The sequence below is a fragment of the Coffea arabica genome, chromosome 7c (genome assembly GCF_036785885.1).
Source record: "Coffea arabica cultivar ET-39 chromosome 7c, Coffea Arabica ET-39 HiFi, whole genome shotgun sequence".
Lineage (NCBI taxonomy): Eukaryota > Viridiplantae > Streptophyta > Magnoliopsida > Gentianales > Rubiaceae > Coffea > Coffea arabica.
In genome coordinates, this window is record NC_092322.1 from 2,442,095 (window position 1) to 2,467,917 (window position 25,823).

At 39.0% G+C, this 25,823-nt stretch overlaps 3 protein-coding genes, 1 non-coding gene and 1 pseudogene across 15 annotated transcripts; 1 reads left to right on the top strand and 4 right to left on the bottom strand.

Annotated features, from left to right (window-relative positions):
- Positions 1-895: 895 nt before the first annotated feature.
- Positions 896-1,612, bottom strand: LOC113698885 (UDP-glycosyltransferase 83A1-like). The gene is made up of 2 exons (XM_027218843.1): positions 1,578-1,612; positions 896-1,340 (listed from the first exon to the last, which is right to left on the bottom strand). Exons 1-2 carry the CDS (start codon positions 1,610-1,612, stop codon positions 896-898), a joined length of 480 nt encoding a protein of 159 aa, XP_027074644.1.
- LOC113697873 (UDP-glycosyltransferase 83A1-like) lies at positions 1,459-3,392 on the bottom strand. Its single transcript, XM_027217468.2, has 2 exons — positions 2,793-3,392; positions 1,459-2,540 (listed from the first exon to the last, which is right to left on the bottom strand). Exons 1-2 carry the CDS (start codon positions 3,271-3,273, stop codon positions 1,645-1,647), a joined length of 1,377 nt encoding a protein of 458 aa, XP_027073269.1. The 5' UTR covers positions 3,274-3,392; the 3' UTR covers positions 1,459-1,644.
- A 1,127-nt stretch (positions 3,393-4,519) lies between these two features.
- Positions 4,520-13,571, bottom strand: LOC113698538 (uncharacterized). Of its 12 annotated transcripts, none has more exons than XR_011817634.1 (13): positions 13,357-13,492; positions 10,546-12,001; positions 10,082-10,164; positions 9,658-9,791; positions 9,208-9,430; positions 8,294-9,067; positions 7,625-8,205; positions 7,264-7,315; positions 6,910-7,142; positions 6,605-6,712; positions 5,834-6,325; positions 5,650-5,691; positions 4,520-5,232 (listed from the first exon to the last, which is right to left on the bottom strand). XR_011817634.1 is itself a non-coding variant. In XM_072057097.1 (13 exons), exons 3-13 carry the CDS (start codon positions 11,546-11,548, stop codon positions 6,094-6,096), a joined length of 3,486 nt encoding a protein of 1,161 aa, XP_071913198.1. In that variant the 5' UTR covers positions 11,549-11,688; positions 11,867-12,307; positions 13,357-13,554; the 3' UTR covers positions 5,744-6,093. The 12 variants fall into 12 exon arrangements, 11 of the variants coding, with proteins under 11 accessions (XP_071913198.1, XP_027074196.1, XP_071913195.1 ...); XM_072057097.1 differs by lacking the exons at positions 4,520-5,232; positions 5,650-5,691 and adding an exon at positions 9,892-9,954 and having other exon boundaries at positions 5,744-6,325; positions 10,546-11,688; positions 11,867-12,307; positions 13,357-13,554; XM_027218395.2 differs by lacking the exons at positions 4,520-5,232; positions 5,650-5,691 and adding an exon at positions 9,892-9,954 and having other exon boundaries at positions 5,744-6,325; positions 10,546-12,307; positions 13,357-13,548.
- Positions 13,572-15,795: 2,224 nt separating this feature from the next.
- Positions 15,796-15,868, top strand: TRNAA-UGC (transfer RNA alanine (anticodon UGC)). Its single transcript has one exon. It is a non-coding gene; the product is annotated as a tRNA-Ala (tRNA).
- A 160-nt stretch (positions 15,869-16,028) lies between these two features.
- On the bottom strand, positions 16,029-24,951 carry LOC113698449 (uncharacterized; annotated as a pseudogene).
- Between the last annotated feature and the right edge of the window lie 872 nt (positions 24,952-25,823).

Consider the following 25,823-nt stretch of genomic DNA (forward strand, 5'->3'; position numbering starts at 1 on the left):
GATCTAAAGTATCACTGTTATCATCTTTGAGCTCCTCAGACCAGCAAGAGATCCAGCCCATGCCGGCTGGCCGGGCCAGTCTGTCCAGCGGGGCGTGAGAACTGAAATTGTTAAGCATCACATCCCTTAATATTTAAATATCCACAGGCAAAATCGCGAAGTGTAAAGGGGTTGGTTTTGAGAATTCAGTTGTTAAATTTCTTCTCTGATTACTTGACACTGATCAACTATCATGCAAAATTACATGATTGTAAGAAGAGAAGTGCGTGCGAAAATCTTTTTATGGTTTTGCTCAAGAGGAAGATAAGTAATTTTCCTTCTTTCCTGCTATTTGTATTAAAGGTAATTAAAGTTCCTGAATGGTGCACATTTGCTATTAAGTTTCTATCTGGATCAGTCCCCTAACTACCTTAGGTTGTAAATTTAAGGTGTCTACTGTCTATATTCCTTCTTCAAAGAATCTAGCAGAAATTGCGAAAGTCCTGTTTTAAGATGGATGGAAAGCAGAATAATTGACTTGAAAATTCTTTCATATAGTAACTTGTTTATCATGAACCTGTTCTATTTTCTTGAAGGGCCGGAACCTGTCCATCTGAATGTTGATTGACGATTGTAGTCTCTCTCTCTATAAGAAGGATTACTTTTCACAAAAACTTTGGTTCCTGAGGTAATGAGATACAGAAGGACAGATCACCATTACTCCCTAAAAAACGTAAAAAGACTGTTGCAACTAGTGTTGGCCACTAAGTATTGTGACTCTTGCCCTATTAGGCAATCCATCCAATTATTCTTGGTATAATTATGATAATGATTTGAGCCAGCAGTTTGCTATCTTGTCCTAGATGGACATATTTATCCTAAAATTTTCCAGTAAAACTGGTTTCACAAGTGGCTGTCAGGCCTCTTGAGAGCAGGAATCATTCCTTTCATCCTTAACCCACTTGACAAAATTGTTGAAATTCTTTCCAGAGCGTCCGCTTTCTGCAGCAGTATTATTCATCGCCTTTGCTTTTAAATCCAGGGCCGCCCTTGCTTTGAATCCTTGATCAGTTAGAAGCAGCTCGACCTTATTCTTTATTTCTTCTCGTCCAACAATTCCATTTTCATCTCGGTTGAGTCGTCCTCCAAGCTTCCATGCATCACAGATGTAGCTCTGGTTAAGGAATTGGTCTGCAAAGTAAGGCCAGCAAAGGAATGGAAGACCATTGCTAACGCCCTCAATGGCAGAATTCCAACCACAGTGGCTTAGGAAGCAAGCCACAGAAGGATGACTCGAGACCTTTTGTCGAGGTGCCCAACCAACTAGCGGCCCTCTTCCCTGTATTCTGTCTGTGCAATGCCTGTCACATTGTTTATATCTTGCCTTACAACCCAGAGGAACGGCATATTGGTGAGTTCAAGACCTAGTGCATGTTTCTGTCGTAGTAATCAAATGACATTTTGTTACTTGGACACTCATAATGCAAAACACAGGTGTTATTGGTTCATATGTTTGGCGACATTTGTCGTAACAAGATTCTAAATTTTAACTGCTTCGAGAAAATACGTCTTCCAGTACTTTTTGCGATTCGATACACAGAGGATTGTTGAAATCATCAATCTTTGAGGGCATTATTCCGAAAACTATATTGTGACTTGGATATGTCAAGAGCTCTTCTGTGTTTTCATCCAATCAACAAAATTGGTGAAATTCTCGTGGGAGCTTCCTCCTTCTCCAATGTTATTCATCAGTCTTTCCTTGAGATGCAAAGCTCTCTCCTTGAACGTCATTGTACCTAGCAGTTCATCCACCTTGTTCTTTATTTCGCCATGTGCGATTGCCCCACTTGCGTCTCGTTTGAATCCTAGCCCAACCTTCCAAATATCACATATATAGCTCTGGTTAAAGAACTGGTCAGCAAAGTAAGGCCAGCATAACATGGGAACTCCATTGCTTACGCTTTCCACTGTGGAGTTCCAACCACAATGACTCAAAAAGCAAGCAATAGCAGGATGACTCAGAACCTTTTGCTGCGGTGCCCAGCTCACTATTTGACCTTGAGTTGCTGTTTTGGGTTGAAATCCTTCTACATAAGTTGCATTGGTCCCATCTTTCGTATCTTGTCTCAGAACCCACAGGAATGGCCTGTTAGTGAGTTCAAGGCCTAGAGCTAATTCCTCGAACTGAGGTTTGCTAAATGTTGCAAAGCTGCCAAATGCGACATAGATCACTGAGCCAGGTGGTTGCTTATCGAGCCATTCCAGACAGGTTGAGTCCTCCATCCAGAAGTTCCCTGCTGAATTCCCCAGGCGGTTGCTTGCTAGGAGCGGGCCAATGGGCTTAATCTCTGGAGCCAAGTCGAATGCTCCAGGCTCAAGGTCATAAGTTGAGTTACAAACCAGCCAGTCCGCCAACTTCACAAGTCTGTTGTTTTGCACCATGGCTCCAAAAATGATTTTCTGCAAAGCCAAGTTCGCTACGCGTGCCCAAACAAAGTCTGATGTATTCATCAAAGGCATGGTTGGTGCAAGCTGCAGCGTCTGCTTCTTTATCGGAGTTCCTGATACAAAATATATCACCTTCAGGCTTTACTTAATTGAACTATTTAGTCTTCTGTCCAACTGAATTCTTGTCTAAAAACTGAAGCTCGCTCCAAGTTGAGAACTAGAGATGCATGTGCATGCATCTATAAAATACATGGAGCTATATTTTTAGCATTTCTACAACACTGTGATGGGCTATTAATTGTGAATAAATGAGGGTAGGAGCTAAGAATTGTAAGCATATATATATATATATATGAAATTCTCACCATCGTGGTCTATTATCCCATCATCAATGAGGCAAGGAATTCTAAATCCCAAGACCAAGGAAGCAGCTGCTGCTGTCAAGAAGGCCGCTCGCCTGATTCCCATCTTCCCCGCAACTTCCAGGGCCCACCCAAGACCCTGATCTGCAATGACACAAGTAATTGGCTCCTCCTCTGATGCATTGATCTCTCTTATCAACTCCTCAAGTTTCCCGGGCATGACTCTGTAGATGGCCTCGGCTAACTTCCCAGGGATCTTCCTTTCCTCCGCTGATTCCAGCCCATCGGGGATCGCAACCAAACGAATACGATCATCCAATAAACCTTTATCTGCCAATGCATCGAGAACCCGCTCGTGAGTGACTTCAGTATTGACGAATGTGATCATGAAGCCATGCTCGACTAAGCATTGTGCAAGCTCCATCAAGGGAATTACGTGCCCTTGCACAGGAAAAGGAATCACCAGGACGTGCGGGTTGGCCATCCTGGGTGTCCGCCGAGCTGTGTGTTTTCAGCTTTCTGATCGGTGGTTAGTATTTTGACCTGGTATCGAGTTTTCCATCTTCGTGTCTAGCTGATTTATTGAGTCTTTCTCTCCTCCTGTCATTTTTGACTCGTCACGTCACTGAAACTCATAATAAAGATTCGAATCACTACCAGAACAACAACCTTTTTTTTTTTATTATTATTATTACGTTGTACGCCTTTGGGTTTTTCTCCATCAATTATTTGTCTTGTTTTTTTGGCTCGCTCGCGTTTGGTGTTTTGGCTTCTGGTGCTGCGTTGTTAGCTGGACTTTTTGGCTCGCTTTGTTTTTTGGTTTGTTTATCTTGACGGCACTTGCTTTTATTTTAGTATTTTATTTGGTCCCAGTGATTTTTAATTATTGGCAGGCATACTAGCTAGAGCATTACATTGGTCCGTACGCTCGCTACGGGCATGCTCAACAACTCAAGAACGCTGGGCTTCTGACGCCAAAAAAAAAAAAGAAAGAAAGAGAATGTTGGGCCTCGAGCTCTGGAATTTTATTCCCGAACTTGTTCGTCATATGATGATTTTAAGGTGCTATCTACTTCAGCTTCGGGAACAAACCAGGATTGCAATTCTGCTGCTGAGAAACCCAAAAGCTCTTAATAAGCCCAGTCCGCTGACATCGGAGGCCCGATACGTAGCTCTTTTACGTTGGTACAAAAAGGAAGAGCTAGCCCAAGAAGTAGAAAGGGAGTATACAGTGAAGTCGGTTAGCCCACGAGACGGCGGCTTACTTCCTCTTTTCAGGCCACGAACACTCATATGGTGCTCCCGGTTTCTGTGGAGGCTGCAAATACTGCAAAGTACAACAAATCAGCATTTTATAAAAAGCTCCTCCTAATCTCTGAATCCGAACAGCAAGCAATTTGCATACATTATTGCTGTGGTGTGCGTATCACGGGCATTTGTGCAAGTACACTTAATACTAGAAGGGCATGATGACCCGAAGCCCAAAAGGGATACAGAGTTACAGTCGGCGAGAGGGAACCGACAAGGAACATTATTTGGAGCCGCATCGTCGAATTCATCATATTATCACAATCTCAACAATACTCGCACTCTCGGAGTTTGCTCGCAACCGCATCAGTCACTCTATATTGATAAAAAAAAAAAAAAAGAAAAAAGAAAAGTTGAGGCACATCTAGACTAGGACCCGGTAAATCCAAAATCAACCACCACTAAAATTATGAATATTCTGATAAAATAAAAAATCCACCAAATTATTATTAATTAAAAAACAGAAAATTGGGGGAAGCCCACGATACAAAATTCAACAATACAACCTCAGGTTTGGAAGGATGGGGTCCCGCCCTTGCAAGCAAAGCCTGATGAGAGAGAAAGGGCATCTCACGTGCTGATGATGGAATAACTGCAAAAGTGCCAAAGAATGTTGGAATGTTTCAATACACAGACCCAACACACACGCACGCAAAATCAAGACAGCAGCCCCTGTTGCTGGGCTGTCAGCAAATCTCGGCTTCGGACCCTTTTTCTGGTTCGTTCGCCCAATCATCCGATGTCAACCCCTCGCGCGTTGGACACACATACATACATACGCATTTCTTTTGCATCCATGGATGTTAGTACGACGACATCCTGCCGTAAAAACTAACTTTTTACGGGTACGAAGCGTACAGCTAGTGTGTGTGTCACTGCGTGTAACTGTTGTGCTCGGTTGCTTTATACCGAATGGGATCACGACATGATACGCGATATCAATGCGAATTCTTGTCTTTTTATGTCACATCGCTTTCCCGCAATCATATGGTTTATGATTTTCAGTCAGATGCTGAATCTTGTCTTTAGTGGATAGACACAATGGCCGTCCGTCCGTTGGTTGGTTGGTTGGTTAACGTTAAGGGTACAATCTGGATTTGATGACGTGTCACTGCAGCATTCAGCCAAAAAGATCCTGAAAAGGATAAACGAAAGGTAATCTTGGTCCGAGGTTCTTCTCTCACCGAATCGAAATTGAAAAATTCTGACCCTCCATTGTCCATAGGGAGGGCCACAGAATCACTTTCTGAAACCTTCAGCAAAGATTAAAAACAATTAAATGAAGGGTCTTTTTCACAAGCTCCCTATTTTTCTTTACGCAAGCGACAGAGAGGTTACCCCAAGAAAATTGCTTACGAGTTTTAGCCCAGGGTTTGACAAAAGAAAAAAAAAAAAAAAAAATTTTAGCCTAGGGCACTCAGCCTTGCCCAAAATTTTTGATGCATTGCTATGAATCCAAAATCCTACTTAGGTTTTTAATATGGTCGAGAAATATAGGTGCCCATCAAAGATTATTAAAAAAAAAAAAAAAGGTGTAATATTGCTTTTTCACCTGATTTCTTGGTCTTCAAGAGGCCCGCACCTGCATGCAATCCTGAAAGGAAAGAATGAGCACAACAAAGAGGCAGAGAATGGGAGGCCAAGCAGATCCAAATCTACCATTCTATTACATTTTAATTCAGTTATGCTGCATCCTGATGATATATATATATATATTTAACTGCACGTTGCCTCACCTAGTTGCTATCGAGGGGATGATTCACTTGCTATGTATCGGGAAATTCCCTCAAAATTTCACAGCAGCAAACCCCTCTTGGTAGTAAAAAGATCAGCCGGCATCCTAGCTAGCAGGAAGATTGTCCCTGATTTTCTATTCCAGCTCCCAGGCCACTAATGCGTTCCAAGCATAGGTATTTTCTATTCTTCCAACATAGCCCAAGTATTATGGAGTTGCAGACTGCAAATAAAGGGATAAGTACTACAAAGACTTATTAGTTTACAAGGAGATGCAATTAACCCCTTCTGGCACCACTTTAGGCATTGGATGTGCTACGACATATCTCTGAGGGGACGTTTTGTGTACACCAGGATTTGCACCAGAGGATGATGTATTAACTGAAACAATATGTCCCCTACTGTGGAACCTAGCAAATCGGTTTATGACAGAGAACCTCTCCAATTCCTGGGAATCCACTTTTATGTCCACAAATGACACAGTCTTGTCCAGTCTGCAGACAAAAAAAAAAATTCAGAAATAGACAAACAAATAATGAACGTGTAATATTGAGATCTTTCATTTGCCCAGTGTGCTGCACAATACTTTTAACATAATTAAAAGCTAATGGCATGACTCAAGATTTTTGGCAGGAGAAACAGCAGCAAATTCTGCACAAACAGGAATCTAAAATTCAGTAGTTTCTAGGTTCCTCCTCCGACTCATGCCATATTGGTCAAAATTTCTCAAAATTCAAAACCTATAAAGGCTTACAAGATTATTCTTTTCTTACCTGAACAATTCATCTCCTAGCCTTCTAGCTCGATCAATGAACTTCTCTACAGCTTCGAAAAATTCCAGCTGACCAACCCTCTCAGAGGTTCTCAGATTCTCAGAAGACCTAAACAGCAATTAAATCCAACAATTAGATGACACATATCAAACATCAGATTGTTATGGCATGAACTCTTTCATTTTTATTTTTATTTTATTTATTTATTTTTGTGTAGACATGATAATAGATATCTATGGTGCTGTAAATTATCATTTTTGGTATTAAAAGGAATGAAAGTGAGTCACTTGAAAAGAAAAACGTACATGTCACTGGTGAGAGGCGGCCTTTTACAACTACTTGTCATGCTGCAAGCATCACCCAGGGCTAATCGAGCAACAAAATAAATCATGGTCTCAGCGTTTGAAAAGGCATCTGGTGAGAGGACAATTGGTGCAGGTCGAAAGATTTTTTGCGTAAGCTGTGTTGTCGATAAAAGCCTTTTCTTTGCTCGAGATATTGGAAATACATACTCAACCATTTCAGCTTCATCCTCTACCTGAAGATAACAGATCACTAGCAGTTGGTTCTTTTGAATCTCAATCATAGCAGATCTTAGCTTTGAGAAAATCTAACTACATTGTTCAGAGCTCTGAGTCTCCCTTCAATCACTAACTTACCTTTTCACTTAATCGATTTGAAGCTAATGCCCATTCGGATTCTGCCATGCTGCTGCAGTAAAAATTTGTTGTCAATTGTAAGCTATGTATAAGTACTAATCATTCTTGTTTCCAAATAAACAATAAAGACAGAAATTGTAAGAAAAAACGATGGAGAGAATAACATGTATCATATATAAATTTCTATTTCATAATGTGAGTGATGATGAAAAATCTAGGAAAATTATGTCTTTGTTTTATAAGCTAAAAGAGCCATTCCATCAATTATACCAAGTCTAAGGATATTGAATTAGATAGACAGTAAAAAGAAAGTCTGACAAGCAACAAACACTGCAGCAACTTATGCAGATTGTTTACGCACCTAACTGTCTGAAGCTGCTGCGAAACATTAGTTACTTCTTTGTGCCATGGAAGAATATCATAGGAGGCAAGTTTTCGCTTCTTAGGAGCAGAAACAGCCAAATTTCGTTGACTGTCATCTAAAGGCATGACAAATAGAGGTTGTAGCTCTTTAGCTGGTACTATCTCGGTAGCTGAATTTGGCAATATGCTGCTTGGTAGACTGGCAATAGATGAATTTACTTGCCCAATTGATAACTGTTTAGCAACTTCCTTAGAATGCATCAAATCATACATTGATCGCATCTGCCCATTCTTCATACTTCCACTGGGTTCAGACCAGGATGGGGCCATTTGCAGATAAACTTGGGACTGCGCTTTAGGATGACTATGAATGCCATTTTCTTCGAACTTTAATATTCCACCTTGGATGGAGACCTTAGATGAAGGTTTGCCTGGCTGATCTCCAATAACCTTTGATGAGCAAGTCATAGGCTCATTGTCAGAATATAACTGTGAATTTGGATTTTGGTCACCCACTGCCAAATTTGTGACCCCTGACTTAAGCCCATATAACATCTGCTGTCTTGCATGTCCATTTACCTGCTGAACAAAAGCTATGTTCAAATTTGTTATATTTTACTAACACCATGTCACAAGGTGCAGTTTCCAAATTAATAAAATAGCACACCTGGTGTAGCAGAGTAAATTTTTGCTGGAGATCAGGAGGACTCAAAGATCTGAGAGAAACATCATTATCATTCCCTGAAACATTAGGTGCATTGTTGTCTCTGTGCTCCACTCTATCAAATGCCTGACAGTGTGTAGCAGTGTACATTGGAACAGAGGCAGTAGCACGTGCTCCTAACATATGCTTCCCAACAGCTTCATGCACATGATCTAATGTATCATGTCTAAAAGAGGTGGATACTCCTGATGGGTTCAGTTGATCCATCTGGTCTTCCTTAGAGTCATAACCTTGTCTTGTTGGTGAACAGGCATTTGTTTCTTTGATATTAACTCCATCTTGGAAAGAGATTTGCTTGTACTGCTGAAGCTGAGCCCCTCTAGCAGTATCTGCATTGATATTTGTTGAATATGGGGAAGAAAGTGAAACCGAGAACACATTGGGCACATCTGATTGCAGCACCTCTGTCTGACTAGGTGAATTTTGGGACATATTTGGCAGCCTCATAGAATGTCCGATCTCTTGAGGCACAAAAGATGTTGAAGTTAGCTGAGTGACTGGCAGACTCTCTAATCTTGGAAATTCTTCACCTTGCAAACTGGTTTGAAACAGATCAGATGCTTCAGGGGTAGCAGCACTCGCTTGAAGTATGCCTGTAAAAGCAGGAACGGCTACTTGGGGCATTTGACCTGCCACAGGTGTAACAGCAAGCCACTGATTTTGGAGCCGGCTGTTGAGATACAAAGGACCTGAAGCATTTATTGCACTTGAACTTGCCTGGAAATTGATACATCAAGTTAGTGCCTTTTGAACATGTCTTCCAACCAAATAGACAACGTACTAGAAACTAGAGGGAGTCATGAGGTTATGGTCTTCCAATAACTCAAAATCAACAAAATTAGAATTTGTCCACTAACCAGTGATGGAGAACCAAAAGCAGAGCATGACTTTGGCAGGCGCTCAGATGGAGTGGCCAACCTTAAATTGAAGCCTTGTGAAGCAGAGGTAGTATAAAACAAATTACAATTTTCAATTTGGGATAGTTGAGATGATGGAACCAAATCTCTTGAGCACAAGTGTGTCCCAGACCTAATCTCCACAGATTTGTCAGCCTTGTTCAATAGTTGAAGCCTATTTCCACTGCAACAGAAGATATAAATCAGAATTCCCAGAAGGTGTACCCAGACCAAAGTGTGGGGCAGTAGTGCTGTCTGAGGAGTATGTAAGAAGATTCTATGTGTCTGTCTAACGCATGAAAAAGAATCTTCATATAAATAGAATGGTTTTGCTGGTTAGCGTTCAGATTTTTGTAGATATGTATAAGCAGGCCAAGCAGAAACCTTGAGCATGGAGTAGATTATGGTTACCTTGGATTATAACTGATTCTTTGGCCAGAAAAGGCAGCTGAACTGTCAAATAGTGTCGCAATAGAGTCAGCATTATTTCTAGGTGGCAACTCCTCTGATGCTCTTGAGTTTGTCTCAAAGTCTGCAGAGAGAACCTGTGGGAAAAGATGCATAACAACATGGCATTCAGGTAAAAAAGGTACTGAAGAAAACAATTATCATCGTCTTTGTGAAGTAATTCAAGATTGAGATAACCTTTTCTGAGCTTATCCCAACATTAGCAATGTTATCAACATACTTTCGAACATATGCTTGCTTCTGATTGCTCCAGGCACAGTGAAACAGAAGTACAAAAAGAAACCATGTTTCATATTGTCCACAACAAAATAGGCATTTCTAAGCATTACTTATGAAATTGCTAATACTGGAAAAAGTGATAACCAACCTGATCGGGTAACTTTTGACCTCCGCAAACCATTGGCTGAGACCCACTTTCATGCAACCACACGTTTTCATTCAGCTCATTTCCTACAATAGAGGTGATACACTAAAAGTAAAGCCACTTAGATATGGCAATCTTGCATTGCATATGAGGGGTATCAAAAATTAAATGTCATCATAAAGTGCATGAAGTCTGCTATGACAGGCTTGCCCCACAAAACAAATACAAAAATGGAATTGGTTTTTCATTTCGCTACAGCATAAAAGAGTCAAGTAGACCTCTGATGCTGGATCAAATTCTATTCATTGTCAAGCAAAAGATTTGCCACATGTCTACCATTAATTCTGCACAAGCTATCAAGATTTCTATTTGTAATAATAAACCATCAGCACAAGATCGACAACATTCTTTATCATCATCAAATTAAATATAAAGTTCACCAATTTATTAGGTTTCTATTATTTTACCTATTAGGTTAGTGCCTGATTGGCCACTCATCATACAAGGAAATATGCTTGGTTGATGCCTATCATTTTGGGAATCTTCAGATTGCTGATTGTGCCAAGCATTTTGCAACAGTTGACGTGCTTGCATCGGTTGCCATCCCTCAACATTTGCCTTGTGTTGAGAGTTTTGCTCAAACCACTTGTGAGCATTTTTAGATGACTGCTGAACAAAATCATGGGGGGAATCTAGATGCATTCCCTGTTTTGGTCTAACCACATTGTGGCTTTGTTGTAGTGTAGGAAAGCTGCAATTTGGATTCGAATTTTGAAATGAAATCTCAGACTTTGAAGTGGGAGACGAGATGCTATGTAAGTTTTTATCCACCCAACTACTTTGTTTCCCATCACCAATGTAATTTGTCTGCTGATTATCATCTGAGAGCTCAGGGTTCTGAAAGGTTAAACTGCTCCACTCTTCTTGTTGTCCAGTATCACTGCTAGATGCTTCTGCAACAGCAGACTGCATAAGAGCACTCCAGGTACCACTCTGATTTGAAGAATAAGTGCCCATAAAATCTGCATGCTCTCTGTTACTATCAAAGCCTGCTAGACCCACATTACTTTGTTGACCAAGAGATGATCCCCAACAGCTGTCATCTGTGTTGAATAAAATTTTCTCTTCCAAAGGGTCCAGTGAAGTTGCAGTCTTTGATGTTTTCCCTGCAGAGGGTAGACAGCGACCAGCTTCTTGTTGTCTCAAACCAGATTTATTCATTCCCGTATGAGTTTGAAGGGCATGTTGTTGCTGAAAGCTAGCAGGTCGAACTCCATCAGCTGAAGCATGCAAGAGAAGTCGTCCAAACATATTCCTATCTTCAGTTACATTTTGGGAGACAAATGCTTTATCTGAAAAGCACACTTTCTGTTGAGATGCATTGAATTGCTCATTCCCAAGAGAGTTGTTGATAGTTGATGAGTGCATCTCTGGTATCTCCCATTGGTTATTATTGCCCCTGTTCAACATACTGGCAGAACTATGTGATGCTTCTTGGATATGAAAGTATGGATTCCTATTATTCCCTAAGCTTGCAATAGGACTCCCACATAAAGACGCATCAAATTGCTCTGGTAGTACCCCATTTGAACCAATGGCCTGACCTTGAGCTTGTGAAAAAACCAATCCATTAGGAACCCTTTGCATAATTGGTGATGTGCCATGTTGCATCAAGTTAATGTCACCAACCATAAACATTTGTGATGTATCATGGACAGGCATTCCATTCATTGGAGGGGGGTGAAGACCAGCAGAAGTCTGTTTAGTTAAAAAAGGTAACTGACTTACAAAGCTGTGTTGCCTTGCATCACTTAACTCCCGAAGTTGCTGCTGGTGCTGCATTTCCTGCAGCCGTTTGAACAGTATCTGCCTCTGCAACATCTGTGTATCTGAGGTGGTGGCTTACAATGTTGTCAAGAGCACCTATAAGAGAAGAAGAAGAAATAATCGAACAAGGAGGACATCTCAAGCTTTTCGTTCCTTAATAGAAGTTTTATCTCATTACAACTCAAAAGAGAATGGTTCGTCCATAGTAATTCATAAATGCGAGCCTTTCATAAAGAGGCTTGCCAATACAAGTTTCCCATTTTTCCCACTAAACTTTGGCTTAATTTTTAGCATCCAAAATCAACTTTGCCCATGAGAAAAGCCCGTCCAATCTAGAGTTGACATACAAAAGCTTAAAGCAGATACTGCTTTTGGCAAAACCAACTGTCTCCACTACAGATTCTGCAAAACAACCAAAACTAATCGAGTAAATAAATCTTCTCTTAAGTTTTTTTTTTTTTTTTTTTTTTTTTGGTTTTGGTATTTTGGGGGTGGGGGAGTCCATTTGCTACCACATACATGCAAAAAAGGAAAAAAAAAAACAGAAGGAAAAAAAAAGCTAATAATGTGGCCTACTATTCCCCACTATGATACTATGGTGCTTGTGAAAATGAATGAGATTTACTTGCAAGTTCAAATTTGAGTGGAAATTTGAACTGCCGCAAACCAATTACAGCACAGAAAGAACTGTTTAGCGACAAGACTCTCAATTACTATACTGAGAGTCTTTTCTAGCCAAAAGCAGCAGAGTTCGCGTCTTCTATCATTATATCAAGTTTTTTTGAAACATAAAGATCGAAAATATCATTATTTTTAGGAACTATGGTTTACAATCAGAAATTCGATCATGACTCTACCACATTACATACCAATAAGTATCGTTCAATGCGACAAAAAACTAGCAAAGCTCATTAAACGTAAATAACAGGCTTGTCTATAAAGTAGCTAAATTTAGCTCTACATGATTCAACCCCAGAAATCTTCAACTAGTATTGCCATCAAAGCACGAAAGAAACCTCCGGAATTTTTTATTTTATTTTTTTAAAAGACACATGCAACTGCAACAATGCATTAAACATCTAAAAGATATCCTTTAATTACATCAATTGGCAAAACCACCGCATACCATCCAACTACGAAGCCCTGAAGTACCAGAATGAGTAACCAAAAAAAATTTTTTTTAACACCTTGGAAACAAAAATTCAAAGTTCATTTCACCATAATTAACAAAAGAAAACCACACAGAGAAGCAGTAACAACCAAAATTGCACCACAATCACAAATAAAAACAAAAAGGGTCAGCATATAAAAATAATTAACTCAAGATAAAGCTCAAAACTTGAGATTAAAGCAGTAAAGTCAGTAACTTTAAGCCTGTATGACTAAGTATTCAGTGATCTGTGTAAGAAATTCAGGTGGGTTCTGTTAATGAAAGTGCTTTTTTAACTCACTTATAAATGGAAAATCAGCAAAAGCTCCATTTTTTTCGGCTTGCCAACAGTAGAGGAAAAAATGCTTCGCCTTTCTCTGCTTATTTACATATACACTACATAAATGTATAAAGTTATACAGCTTTTTCTTCTCTCTCTAAAGATAAGTAGTGTGCTTTGCAGAGAGAGTTGAGCTCTCTTTCAGACTGGGCTGAAGATAAAGGGACCAAAGCAGCGTGAAATATCATATTACATTAAATATTTTCAAGAACCGAAAACGAAAAGACCAAAAAGAAAAAAGAGAAAGAGAAAGGCATAGGCTCGGACCAAGCCTAGAGATTCGGAGTGGGGCTCGGTATTTGGAGGCTGGGGTAATAAATGGTGAGAAATGTCGGCGTGTTTCCACTATGTATGCGGACGCGGTGTACTGACCGTTGGATTCAGATATTCAATGGTTGAAGAGAATGACTTGTAAATGTAGCTTTGCAGTCGCGGAGTACGGGGCATTATCTTGGCTTGCGAAGGGCAAAAAGGCTGGGCGCTGGGTGTGGTGGTACACGCGCTCTCCTTCAATCGTGCACACCGCTTCTCTTTCTTTTGAGAAGGCCTAGTGTATTACTACTATTTTTTATTTCTATGGAATTTTCGGGAGACGTTTTCGAGCATGAAATTCTTTCTTTTCTTCTCTTTTTTCGGTTACTAAATATCTTTTTTTTTTTTTGTCCGGGGCCATTGATTTGAGTTTATTTTATATATATATATATATATACTGACAATATATACACTATTACATGTAAAAAAATGATATTCAAATTAAAAATGAAATTAAGTGACATGCATCCCAAAATATAAATATATATTCTATCAGTATATACAATATTAAATTTTTTTTTGTTTAAATATCATCTTGAACCTATGAAGACTAATTCAAGCCCACAAGAAAACAATTAATCTCTTGTTGTTTTCTAGTATTAATTCAGAGAAAATGGCATTGGATACTAGTACTATTTGGAACCATGCGATGTAGAACGTCCAACTCTTAGCTTTGTTATAGAAGTAATAATAAAAATTAATCTAAGCTGTCATCATATGTTTCCAAAGAGAGAGAAAAAGAAAAAGAAAAAATATGTGCCCCTAGCACTCACTAGTGCCGATACTTCAAGCATTCATACCAGAGAGTCGAGTGGCCTACATAACGCACATGGGCTGGGCTTTGATTGTCCGGCCCAAACCAGAAACAAGCCAAATAATCATCATTATTGCTTTCTTACGCTATTTGTGCATGTAATTACACTACATATGAATATTATCTTGTGTTTTCTTCACAGTGCATATGAATATGTTTCTGTTCCAAGACAAATGGAAATAATTTTGAATTTTGATTATGTGCCAACAAAACAAGCGCCATGCCAAAATTGCTTCATACTAACATGTTGTTACTCTTTGACCCCAAAAAAAACCATCTTAAATGTGTTGTCTTCACGGTTGACTGTAGGTCGAAACCGCATGCTTGTTTGCTGTCAATGGATCCAGTTTAAAAGGGCACTGAAAATGAGGGCAGGAAACTGCAGTTCGTTCAAGCAGTCACTTCCTGAAAAATGGAACAAATGTTGCAGGAGTATTTATTTACTTAACTTACGTTTCAGTTCAGGTTCGCCATCAATTACTAACACAACTCACTGGGAAAAAGATGCAGTACGTACGCACGCACGCACGCACGTACGTACTACTTGCTTCATTCCATGCATGCATACTTGCATAGATGCAGGAGGGGATTCACTTTTTAATAATCATAAAACTGATCATCACATCAGATTCAGAACCAAAGCGAAAGATTCTCTGCTTTCTCGCTCGCTGCTCCTCCGCCAAGGCAGGAACAGTCGTCAATTCTAACCTTTTTCCGAAGGCATGCATAATAAGGCCCTTTCCCCATATTCAACTAATCTCCAAGTTATACATTGAAGCGGAATTTTTTTGTTCTTGAGTTCTTGAGTAGTAGTTATTATTACAGTGTATTAATACCACCTTTTTATTGTCACTGCAATATTTTCTTGTATGCTAATATATATGGGTGGGGATAGCCTTAGTTCTTGACGGTTCCACAATCATCATTTCAGTCTTCAAACGGATGAACTCCCTTCATTTGTTCCAAAAGGGATTTAGATATTTGGAGCAATTCTTGGTGAATGAGTTTGAATGAATGATCTGGACCGAATATTTATTTTATTGTTCTGGAGAGAGAAATAAATTATCAGTTTACTAGACCACAACATATATATGGAAATTGTTTTATTATTAATTGATGTAATGAAGGCAGTTAATTGAGCAGGTTAAATGATGTATTTCAGCAGACGTAACATAGGGAATTCATGAAAGACACTAAAATGATTGGATGGACTAGTTACCGATTAGCACATTTGATATATCAACTATGGTTGCTTAGCTCGCAAAGCAGCACATGGGGATGTAGCTCAAATGGTAGAGCGCTCGCTTTGCATGCGAGAGGCACGGGGTTCGATCCCCCGCATCTCCAATTTCTTTTTTCTCCCCTGCAAAGTGCTCTATATACACAGGCCTCCTGTAGAAACTGCAGCAACAGCACTGGAAGATGCAAAAATGTTAAGCATCTTATCATCCAGACGCCCAACTGCTTATACCATCATAACTGGCCTTTACTTTTTATCATTCAGGCATGTATGTATTCTCGAATTTTATTGCGTGACGAACGAAGGATCCAGAACAGATTTATCAGTAGCAATAACAGTTTGTTGTAGTACTAATTTCTTGGTCCATACACAAAGTACAATTGCAATAACTAAAACTAAAATCTGATGCTACTACCGTCTCAACCACAACTGGTAGTCTGAGCCTTTGTCCACAAACTTGTCCCAGCTCCCATCCAAATGAACCTCCTTAAAAGGGTTCCAGTCCAAGTACCCAAGCTTCAAAACCAGTGTTTCTCCAATTTGTGCTACATACCCATCATTATTTGCATGGTATATCTTTACAGGACTTCGACAATGGATCCCGGCCCTTGTTCGAGATTCAATTAATTCGCTGATGATCTCCCGAAGCCCAAAATCGTAAAAGTGATCATAGAATATCACAGGCTGGGAAAAAAATTAATAACAATAGAAGAAGACCAAAGAGTTAGTTAGAACTATCTTCTGGATCATATCCAAAGTCAATAATGAACGTATTGAGGAAATTACCGTTCCTGGATGGGTTAAAATATATGCATATCCCTGCGTAAGCTTGTCCCGGGGAAATGGCCAATGACCCTGAAAGAAAACAATTCCAATAATATTTGCAGACGTATACACTGCTGATACCTGATTGTTAAATCTTTCCACAAATAGGTAACACATGATTCACTCGACAAAGATTCAGGATGAATCATTTAACTACTACACAAAAGGTTACGTCATAAATTTGCAATATATGTCTTCGCTAACAAGGCCAACGAAAGATGCACAAGTACAAATATTCACTATAAAAAAGGGTCGGGAGCCTTGCACTGATATAGATCGAACCCCTATCTACAGTTGATCTTTACTGCTTTACAGATTCAAGAGCTCAAAATATCTCAACAAAATAGTTGATCATTCTGTCTCACCGCGTGAGCATGTCTCTGTGTGTTGTGCGCATAAGAGAGAGAGAGAGAGAGAGATGTACCTGTGTCGATCCAGTATCATGATTCTCTAAGAAAGTTACGGTACGTGAGGGCCACCATCCCATTACTCCTGTTGGTTTTCCTTGAGGATCAATTAACCTCCAATACTGATTATGCAGAGCAGAATGGAGTATACCCTGCAGAAAACTCCGAAAACACAGAAATATGACTGAATATAAACCAATTAATATTCTACGATTACCAGCCATAATCATGAATCAGAAAGAAGACATCAGCCTTGTCATAGAACATTTACGTCATCACACAGGTTTAAATAAATACTCTCTGATAAGAAAATATGTATCTGAAACTTAGGCTTTCAAATTTTTAAGTAAGACTCACCAAACACCTGACACATTGCAGCATCAAACAAAGCAAGGCAAAAGGAAGTTGCATATAAAACATTTAATTTGAATATGACGGCTGGGGAAGAAAAACATGAAGGAGTCTCAAGAAAAAGCACCTTCGTTGTGACGTCGAATGCTGAGGATATACCACCAGTGGCATTGATCCAGTTAACTATCCTTTGCCGATGAGCATCTGCACGTGTGAATCGTGATTGCCATGAAGAAATCAGCATGAATTTGGAAGTGACTCTTCAAAGTTATGCGATTTGAGACTAATGCAATATTTGAACTATTATACACATAGTAGGATCAAAACAAACTATTATACTAGCACATGTAAAAGCATGTGATGCAGAATAAAAGAAAGAAGTGAATCAGATATGTGTGATAAGTTCCGATTATAAAATGCACCTCTAAAGTTGACAACTAAAGAGGGCGTAAAAAGGTTAATTCTAACTCTGAATGATAAAACCATGTTTAACAGCTTCCCAATCAAATGAATTACATGGCTAGGTGGTGAGGCTGTACTGCTATTAGGTAGTACAGCTTGTCAGTGTCATCTTCTTTAATTTTATTTTTACTTGGGTTATGGGACTGATAGCATGTTGGAGCTAAATTAGGGCATTAATTTGCATGAAGGTCCTATCAGGCTAAAAGTATACATCACGACAAGTTAAGGTCTTTGACAAAGGGATTGCATGAATATATGTGTGTGCGTGTGTAGATCCATCAGTTGACCCAGGTTCTCCAAAACTCCAAGCAGGACAAAACTTCCTTATTTAAAGCTTGAACTCAAGGGCTTACCCTGGTTATAACAGAGATTACCACCTTCATAAGCCAAGCTATCCCAGTACTCTCCAATAGCAAAAGCAGGATTCGAAGCCTCTATATATTCTTTGACATATTCACCTGCAAATCCTCTGCCCAACAAGAAAGCATTCATGGTGTGAAAAAGAAGTTTTCAGAACTTGCTGAACTTGTCGACTCTAGAAATTTATAAAGATCCAATATATATGCCTTTGTGCTTTGTTACAGGACCGAACCTTGCAGCATTCATCAGGGTTTTGTCCTAATGCCCCTCTCAAAATTATCATCAAATTACTAATACGTTATACAACCAATTCTTTGGTACAAGAAGAAATGATTACTTGCTACCCAGCCTCAAGATCTGATGTTGTTCGATGAAAAGGCTTGTACTTTAAGCAGAGTCCGTTATATTACTGAATGCAACTATTTATGTATGCAAAATATGTTATATTGCTTAACAAATGCTCTTTAAAAGAGGCCGTGAGATAATGCCTTAAAAAGAACATATCAGACAGCATAGCAGACTATTGCACGAGATAAAAGATATGTTTTCTTTTCCTAGTTCCATGCTTGAACGCCCAAAACAAGAGGGGAAGGCAGGGGAAAATAAAAAAGAAAACAATGAACATGGTACATGAGAAGTCCAATGTACTTGTAACACATTCACCTAACAAAATCTAGCCGCCACCCGTCAAAACCAATATCATTCCGGAGCCAGTTTAGCCACTCTCTTATATCCTTTCTAACAAAGTCCTGGGAATGATCGATGTTTGGCGCCGCATGAAAGATGTCACCTGCTCCACCACAAAAAGCATGCAAATAAATATCATTAGCACCCTTTGGCTAAGTTATTAGTTTGCACATTCATCATATCACCAGCTTACAAAAGATATAACATCTGATGTCATTCTTTTCCAAAACAGATCATTAGAAGGATGCTTAGCAGAAAGTACATCACATTAACCCTTCCTATACATTCCAAAAGGTTATATTCAAATCCCGGTTTGATATTGTTACTTAGGAGTTACAGTACGAAGTCTGAATGAAAATCAGAGACCATGCATTGTCAAGGTAACTCTAGCTCAGAAAGCATCCTCTTTTCATGCTTGACTCTGGAATTCAATATTGTCCTTCAGATAGCTCCAACTTAACAATTTCATTTAATTGAGGAATATCACAAGACATTTGAAACAAATCTTTATCGGTGAAGACAAAGAGATCCATTACAATCCAAACCGTAAAAATGGTTCAGTCTACCAAAGGCATCAAGTTAACCTCAAAAGAAACAATAGACTGGAACTTTTGTTACTGTAACAGTAACATCTCCAATTTCACACATATTCTTCATCTTGATTTGCTACACACATTCTCCAGTTCATAAGCTCGTTGGTGCAACTCCTCCTTCATGACATGGTAACAAACATGAAACTACAACGTATGACAACAAACACTTCTATTGACCAAGACAGTCCAATATAGGCTACTAAAATATTGACACAAGTAGATTATTTCAGACAGGACTTCTGTACTTTTTCCCCAAAACAAAATATTACACAATATATGCATTAAAATGTGAATAACTCTCAGGACAGAGCATTATCTTCGTCATACTGAGGAATCCATCACTTAACTCATTGAAACACAGACGACAACATCTACTACACTTTGAAAGATCTAACAGCAACCAATTTCACTGGTAGTTCAAATGAAAGTAAAATTTCGAAACCACCTCATGGATATTAAAAGAAGTACAAGACCAATATATAGCGAGGTGTATAACAAATTTGAATAAGCACAATTATTTGTGTCAACACACAGCTGCAAGGACCTAACCTATATCATTTGCAATGGACAAGTATGATTCCATATACTGGAAAAGAAAGTGTCAACAGTACCAGAAACAAGTTTCTATTGAGATTTCTGTACCACTTGAAGGATTTCCATGCCCTTGGAAATTTGGGTCATCACAAACAATTGCTTCAGGACCCCATGCAAGCTTGCCCCCAAATATATTCCAGATGCCATTTGGACTCTGTGATGAGAAAGTACTAATGATGTTATGGCATTTTAGCAACCATCATGTAGTTTAACCAATTAGTCCACCCTGAGTCTTCACCATGATCAGTACAAGTGCAGTTATCAGGAGAGATAGAAAGACAGAGGTAGATAGAAAGACAGATGCAATGATAGAGAGGAACTTTGTATGTTACATTCAGCATATTAACATGAACCCAGTGTGTTTTCCCCCTAATTGGTGTAGGATACAAGTCATAGAAGGTTATTGACAATACAAATCATAAAGGCACTGTGGCAAAAGTAGGTAAACAGATCTCTTGGTTTATTATTGGATAAGCCTGAGGAATGATCTTTTGCACTGCCACTATAAAGCAAATATCAGAAATGTCATTAATAGTAATAGCCCGTATATCACATTCTATGCATCATTGACTTACTCAAGTAACAGAGAAATTTCAGTATATGCCGATAAACAGCAATAGAACCCATAAAACATATCAAGCAAAGCTGTCTCAGTTTAGAAAATTAATTAACTCAAGATGCAATCATATCACAGTTTCCTGATGAATTCGATAATACGTCAGTTACTTAATTGAGCATACCTCATTAAATAACTAAACAATCAGGAATGAAACTGTGTCATGGTTTTCTGACAAACTAAAAAAAGATTTGTAAAACAAGAGTTACCTGTTTATGAGCACATCTGTGGTTCAGTACAACGTCTCCCAAGGCCTGTGAAACATATGAAATACAACAATTAGCAAGTTTAAGTATGAACTTAAAGTATACTGAAAGCCAACCTTTTTCCTTGAGTATATAGCTAATTACCTAATTAAAGACATCACTGACAGAGAGTGCCTACGTATATATTCAATCATACAACACAAGAATCAAATACTCAAACATACGTAATTCTAGCAGCTGAAAAACATCTGAGTGCTGTAACTCATATTGTGATGGAAATTAAATTGTTAATCAACCAGACAAACAAATAAGTCACAAATTTCCAACAAAAACACCAATTTGTAGTCCTCATACATACCAGGAGATCTTGGTTATGCATTTCAACAATGCAATGCTTCAGCTCTTCCTCAGAACCATATTCTGAGTTCAAGTTGTAAAGATCAGAAGGCATATATCCTGCATGACATATTAACCCATTGACAAAAGTTGCATACATACAAATAAAGAAAGTAATCCCTGTACATTTTCATAATTTCATGAACATGGAATAAATAATGTTGTAATATATCAATAAAAATTTCCACAAGCTCAAAAGAATGCTTAGTGTTGAAAACAGTGAACACATCAATTAGACAATACTCCATTATTCCACCTTAAGGACCATGGCACCATCACGTTTGAAAATAATTTTGAAAATTCAACAGAATTTCTGCATTTCAAGTCTAGGATAAATTAGAAAGGTAATAACCTTGTGGAGCAACTGATTCCGTTGGAGGCGGCAACCATACAGCTGTAATACCAGACCGGGACAAATCAGCAGCTTTAGCAGCAAGCTCAAGGTACCACCTCTTTCTCCAGCTTTCCCAGTTAAACCCTTGGAACTTGAACCAAACGAATTTGATAAGATAAAAGACATTAAACATCAAAGATCATAGCAGGTCCACGGAAGAATATCACCTAGTGGAATAAAAGTAAGCAGAAAGAATGTTTGTAGAGCAAAATTCTACAGTGAGGGTATTTTGTATCACCGGCATCCCAACAAGAAGACTAAACAAGCTATGTAACTTCTCAAATTCACTGTTTACTCAAATTAAGTAAATGAACCATCAAAAGAAAAATCTGAGAAGGAAACATGCAGATTAAAAGGCCAGACATAGTTCATGAAACAGGCATCGTTTCAAATATTATTCCTGAGCTATAACTACTGGAAGCGGTTGTAGTAGAAAACTCACCACAATCTCTCGTCCAGTTCCAGTTCCAGGCTCTGCATTCAAAAGAAGTAAGGTTAAGTTTTTTATTTTTTGGGCATGATAAAAAAATTATTGGACAAGTTAATAAACAAAATTTTGTGATTCAAGAGAGCACACCTAACTTTATTTCTTCTGGAGTCCTCTGCCATTTAATTGTCTTCCGTTGAAGTGCACGTTCTAAAGCCTTCCGCTTTTTCTCTATAACTTCTTTCTCAAGGACGTGCTCCACAAGTATGTCACCTTCCTTTGGCTTTTCTTTAGCAATTGACCATACTTCATCTAGCCTGGGCAAGTCCAAAGACATAAACTTGGATATCTCAGCTTCTGAGACATCAGTCTTTCTAGGTGGAAACTTGGGAAACTTGGATAAACTTCGGGCCATCCAATCCGGTATGTCTCTGCGAGGACCATCAGTCAGTAGTTTCCATTTTTGTGAATCCTCATCCATCAGGAAATCCAAACGTCCACCATTGACAACATAAAATGCACTTTTGTCCTCCTCACAGGGGATCTCTGGTTCATTAACAAGGCCTCTGCTATTTCTGCTCTTTGTCTCCACGTCTTTGAAGCAGCTTCAGATGCTCTTAGAGATCTCTCTAACGCTTCACATCTCTTCATGTAGGCGTCATCTTGGAAATGTGCAGTTTCTTTAGCTGCTTCAATAGCAGCCTTGATAGCGTCCAACTCAACCTTAAGAGCCTTCGAAGCTGCCCTCTCTTTTTCCACTGCATCCTTCTTAATCTTTTCCAAAAATGATTTGACTTCCTCCTCTTGTTGAAGAGCTGCTTTCTTGCTTGACTCTTGAAGTTCAAAAAAGGCTTTCTCAGCTTCACTTACTTGGTGTTCAAAAGCACTACATCGTTGATGGGCCTGTTCCAACTCCAACTGTAACCTGTTAATCTCATTGCTCGAAACTATTAAACGTGACTCTAAGTTATTGATGTCATTTTGTAGCTTAATATTTTGAGATTGAACGTACAAAATATCATCAAGAGGATTCATATCATCTGTAAATAAAGCCATGGCTTTAGTTGACTGATCACCAGCTGATTCTGCAACAGCTAATGCTTTCTCTATTGCAATTTTAGATTGCTGCACAATGGAAAATATTGTCCCCTCTGTGGCATGCAGGATTTGTTCTTCAATTTGATATGCTGCCTCTGCAGCAGCTGTTTCAGCTGCTGAAACTTTCAATTTTGCATCTTCTAATATGTGAGATGTTGCTTGCTGGAAAGCTATTTCTGCCAACTTTTCAACTTGCACAGCAAGCTCAAGAGCATCTTGTTTGGCAAGGACCAACTTAGACTCCAAATTGAACTTCTCCCCAACAGACTGCTCCAACTTCTGATTGAACAGAGCTTTTGCTGCCTCAAGCTCTGCAATGGCCACCTCCTTATCACGCATGATAGTGGCAACATACTCCTGCTGCTTAGCCTCAGAACGAGCTAATTCTTCAAGTAATAAATCTCTCTCTTTCTCAATAGCATCTTGTCTGGCTCGCGCCTCAGCTAGAGCATTTCTAGTTGCCAGAATTTCATCTTCGTCAGCCCCTATAACTTCACTCCTCCCCGATGCATCGCCATCGCTATCATCTAGAACATCAGCAGAAGTCCCTCTTGAAGCACCCTATCATTGAGAAGAATTTTGGAGACATAGACAATTCACAATTTAACAGCTGCCACTTATTCACTTTAGCAATCTTTATTAGCAATTGCTCTATTTAAACATGCTTCTTGAGCAATAAGACGTTTCTTGGAATGAAATTTTAGAAGATAGCCATCCTAACAGTTCATGCTGTCAGTTTGGTGCTTGTAAAGATCTCTTTTCTACTATAGAATGCACCAAACTGAATCTGTGACCCCGATAACATGTTTCAACACGTTTTGAAATTAGCTGGCTTATCGCGATTCTTTATACATATTAATCATGTAGCTCATACACAAATACGGGCATAAAGCATAAACCTTTTCTTCTCATAAATCAAGAAACCACAACAAAATTAGTAGAAAGCACAAGGTCATGACCTATAACAGCTTACCGTTCTCGAGAGAGGAGTAGTCCTTAGCTTACGCTGCAAACCATCTGAATAACATGTTTTCCTACAAAATATGATGCATTAAATAGATAACTCGTGTATATAGAAACATCAATTAGAAGCCAATTATTATGTATGAAGGTAAAGAGTTTTGCTTGTTCAATACCTGTTTCTGTTCACAGGATAAATATTTCTCTTATTAAGTACAAGATAAGATATGCGGCCACAATGCACCCCAGATGAAACTACGGGAGTGGGTTGATTTAGCAAAGAAGCCCTCAAATTTACTGTCTCGGACAATGAAGCTGCACCCATACCGTCCTGCCATCAAAGAAATATTTAATTCATAATTCTGGAAAGTATCAGTTCTTGAAAATCACCAATAAAATAATAAAAAGCTATAAGCAGCCCATCCAAAAAAAAAAAAAAAGAATAAAAGTGAAACTAGCGCATTTATGATTTGACGGAGGATAAAACATTAAGGGAATACGTTTTCCGACCGGATGATTTCTCCAATCTCAAATGCCTAACTTTTACATCATTTGGACATGAGAAGAAGATTCTGAAACTAGTATTAAAAGAGAGAGAGAGGAAGAAGAAGAAAATGCCAGTAAAAAGGAGGTAAAAAAGTACTACTAGTACCAGTATAATGACTGGTGCTTTGCTAATTGTAGCAGAGTGCAAAGAAGCATGGATAGAACTCCACTTGTGGGAGAGAGGAGCAGTAGCGACTAGCGAAGCGGGAGAAGCCTCGCCCTGGCCCACGCTGGCCCCGAGGAAAAGGCATCGTGTGCTTCCTATAAATCACGGGGATTTGAACCTGTTACTTACTTTCTACTTTGGTTGACCTCCACTTAAAAAGGACTTGACAATAAATAGAAAGGTAAAAACAACATATGAACCGGAAAAGGACCCCTTTCGCTCGGAAATGGAGCAGGAACGGTTGTCTCGGCAGTTGACGGTCATGGACCGGAATTAAAAATTTTTGTGTGGTCTAAATCACATCTCGTAACTCGATTTTCACGTGATGCGTGAGATTTACAAAAATTCATTTTAAAATTACGTAGTGTGCAAAGAAAGTTATATCGTATGCAATCAAAATTATGCACAGTAAAAAATGCATACAATCGACAGAAACGATTGCAGTTGCAAGCGTTTGGCCCCTTGTTCCGCTCGCTTACTCGACTTTTGACTTTTGTTTTATTTGTTCCCCACCACCATATGTAGTTATGTACTACGAAAGTACGAACCCTTTTCGAACATTGATGCATGATAGCTTCTTGAAAAAACTCTCCCACCCGGACCCATGCACGAAGCCCTACTTGTACACTGGCTCATGGCTCATGAGCTCATGGCTCATGAGCTTCTTACTATTTCAAGAAGTGCCAGAGCTTTTTAAATTTTTTTATGAAAAAAGTTTTTCTAATAGGTGATCAGTGAGCATTTGTTAATACACTTAATAGAGTTGCAAATGAGTCGAGTCGAATTTTGATCTAATTGAACTGAATTTCGCTTTTATATTACCAATCTCAACAAATTTTCAATGTAAATCTCGAACACTCCCATTAGACAAATCCATCTCTTAATTTAATTACTGCAGATACTTTTCTGAGCACACAGACCCCTTTTTCTTTAATCACTGCTGATAACGTTCAGGAGGTTGTAACCAAATTCGC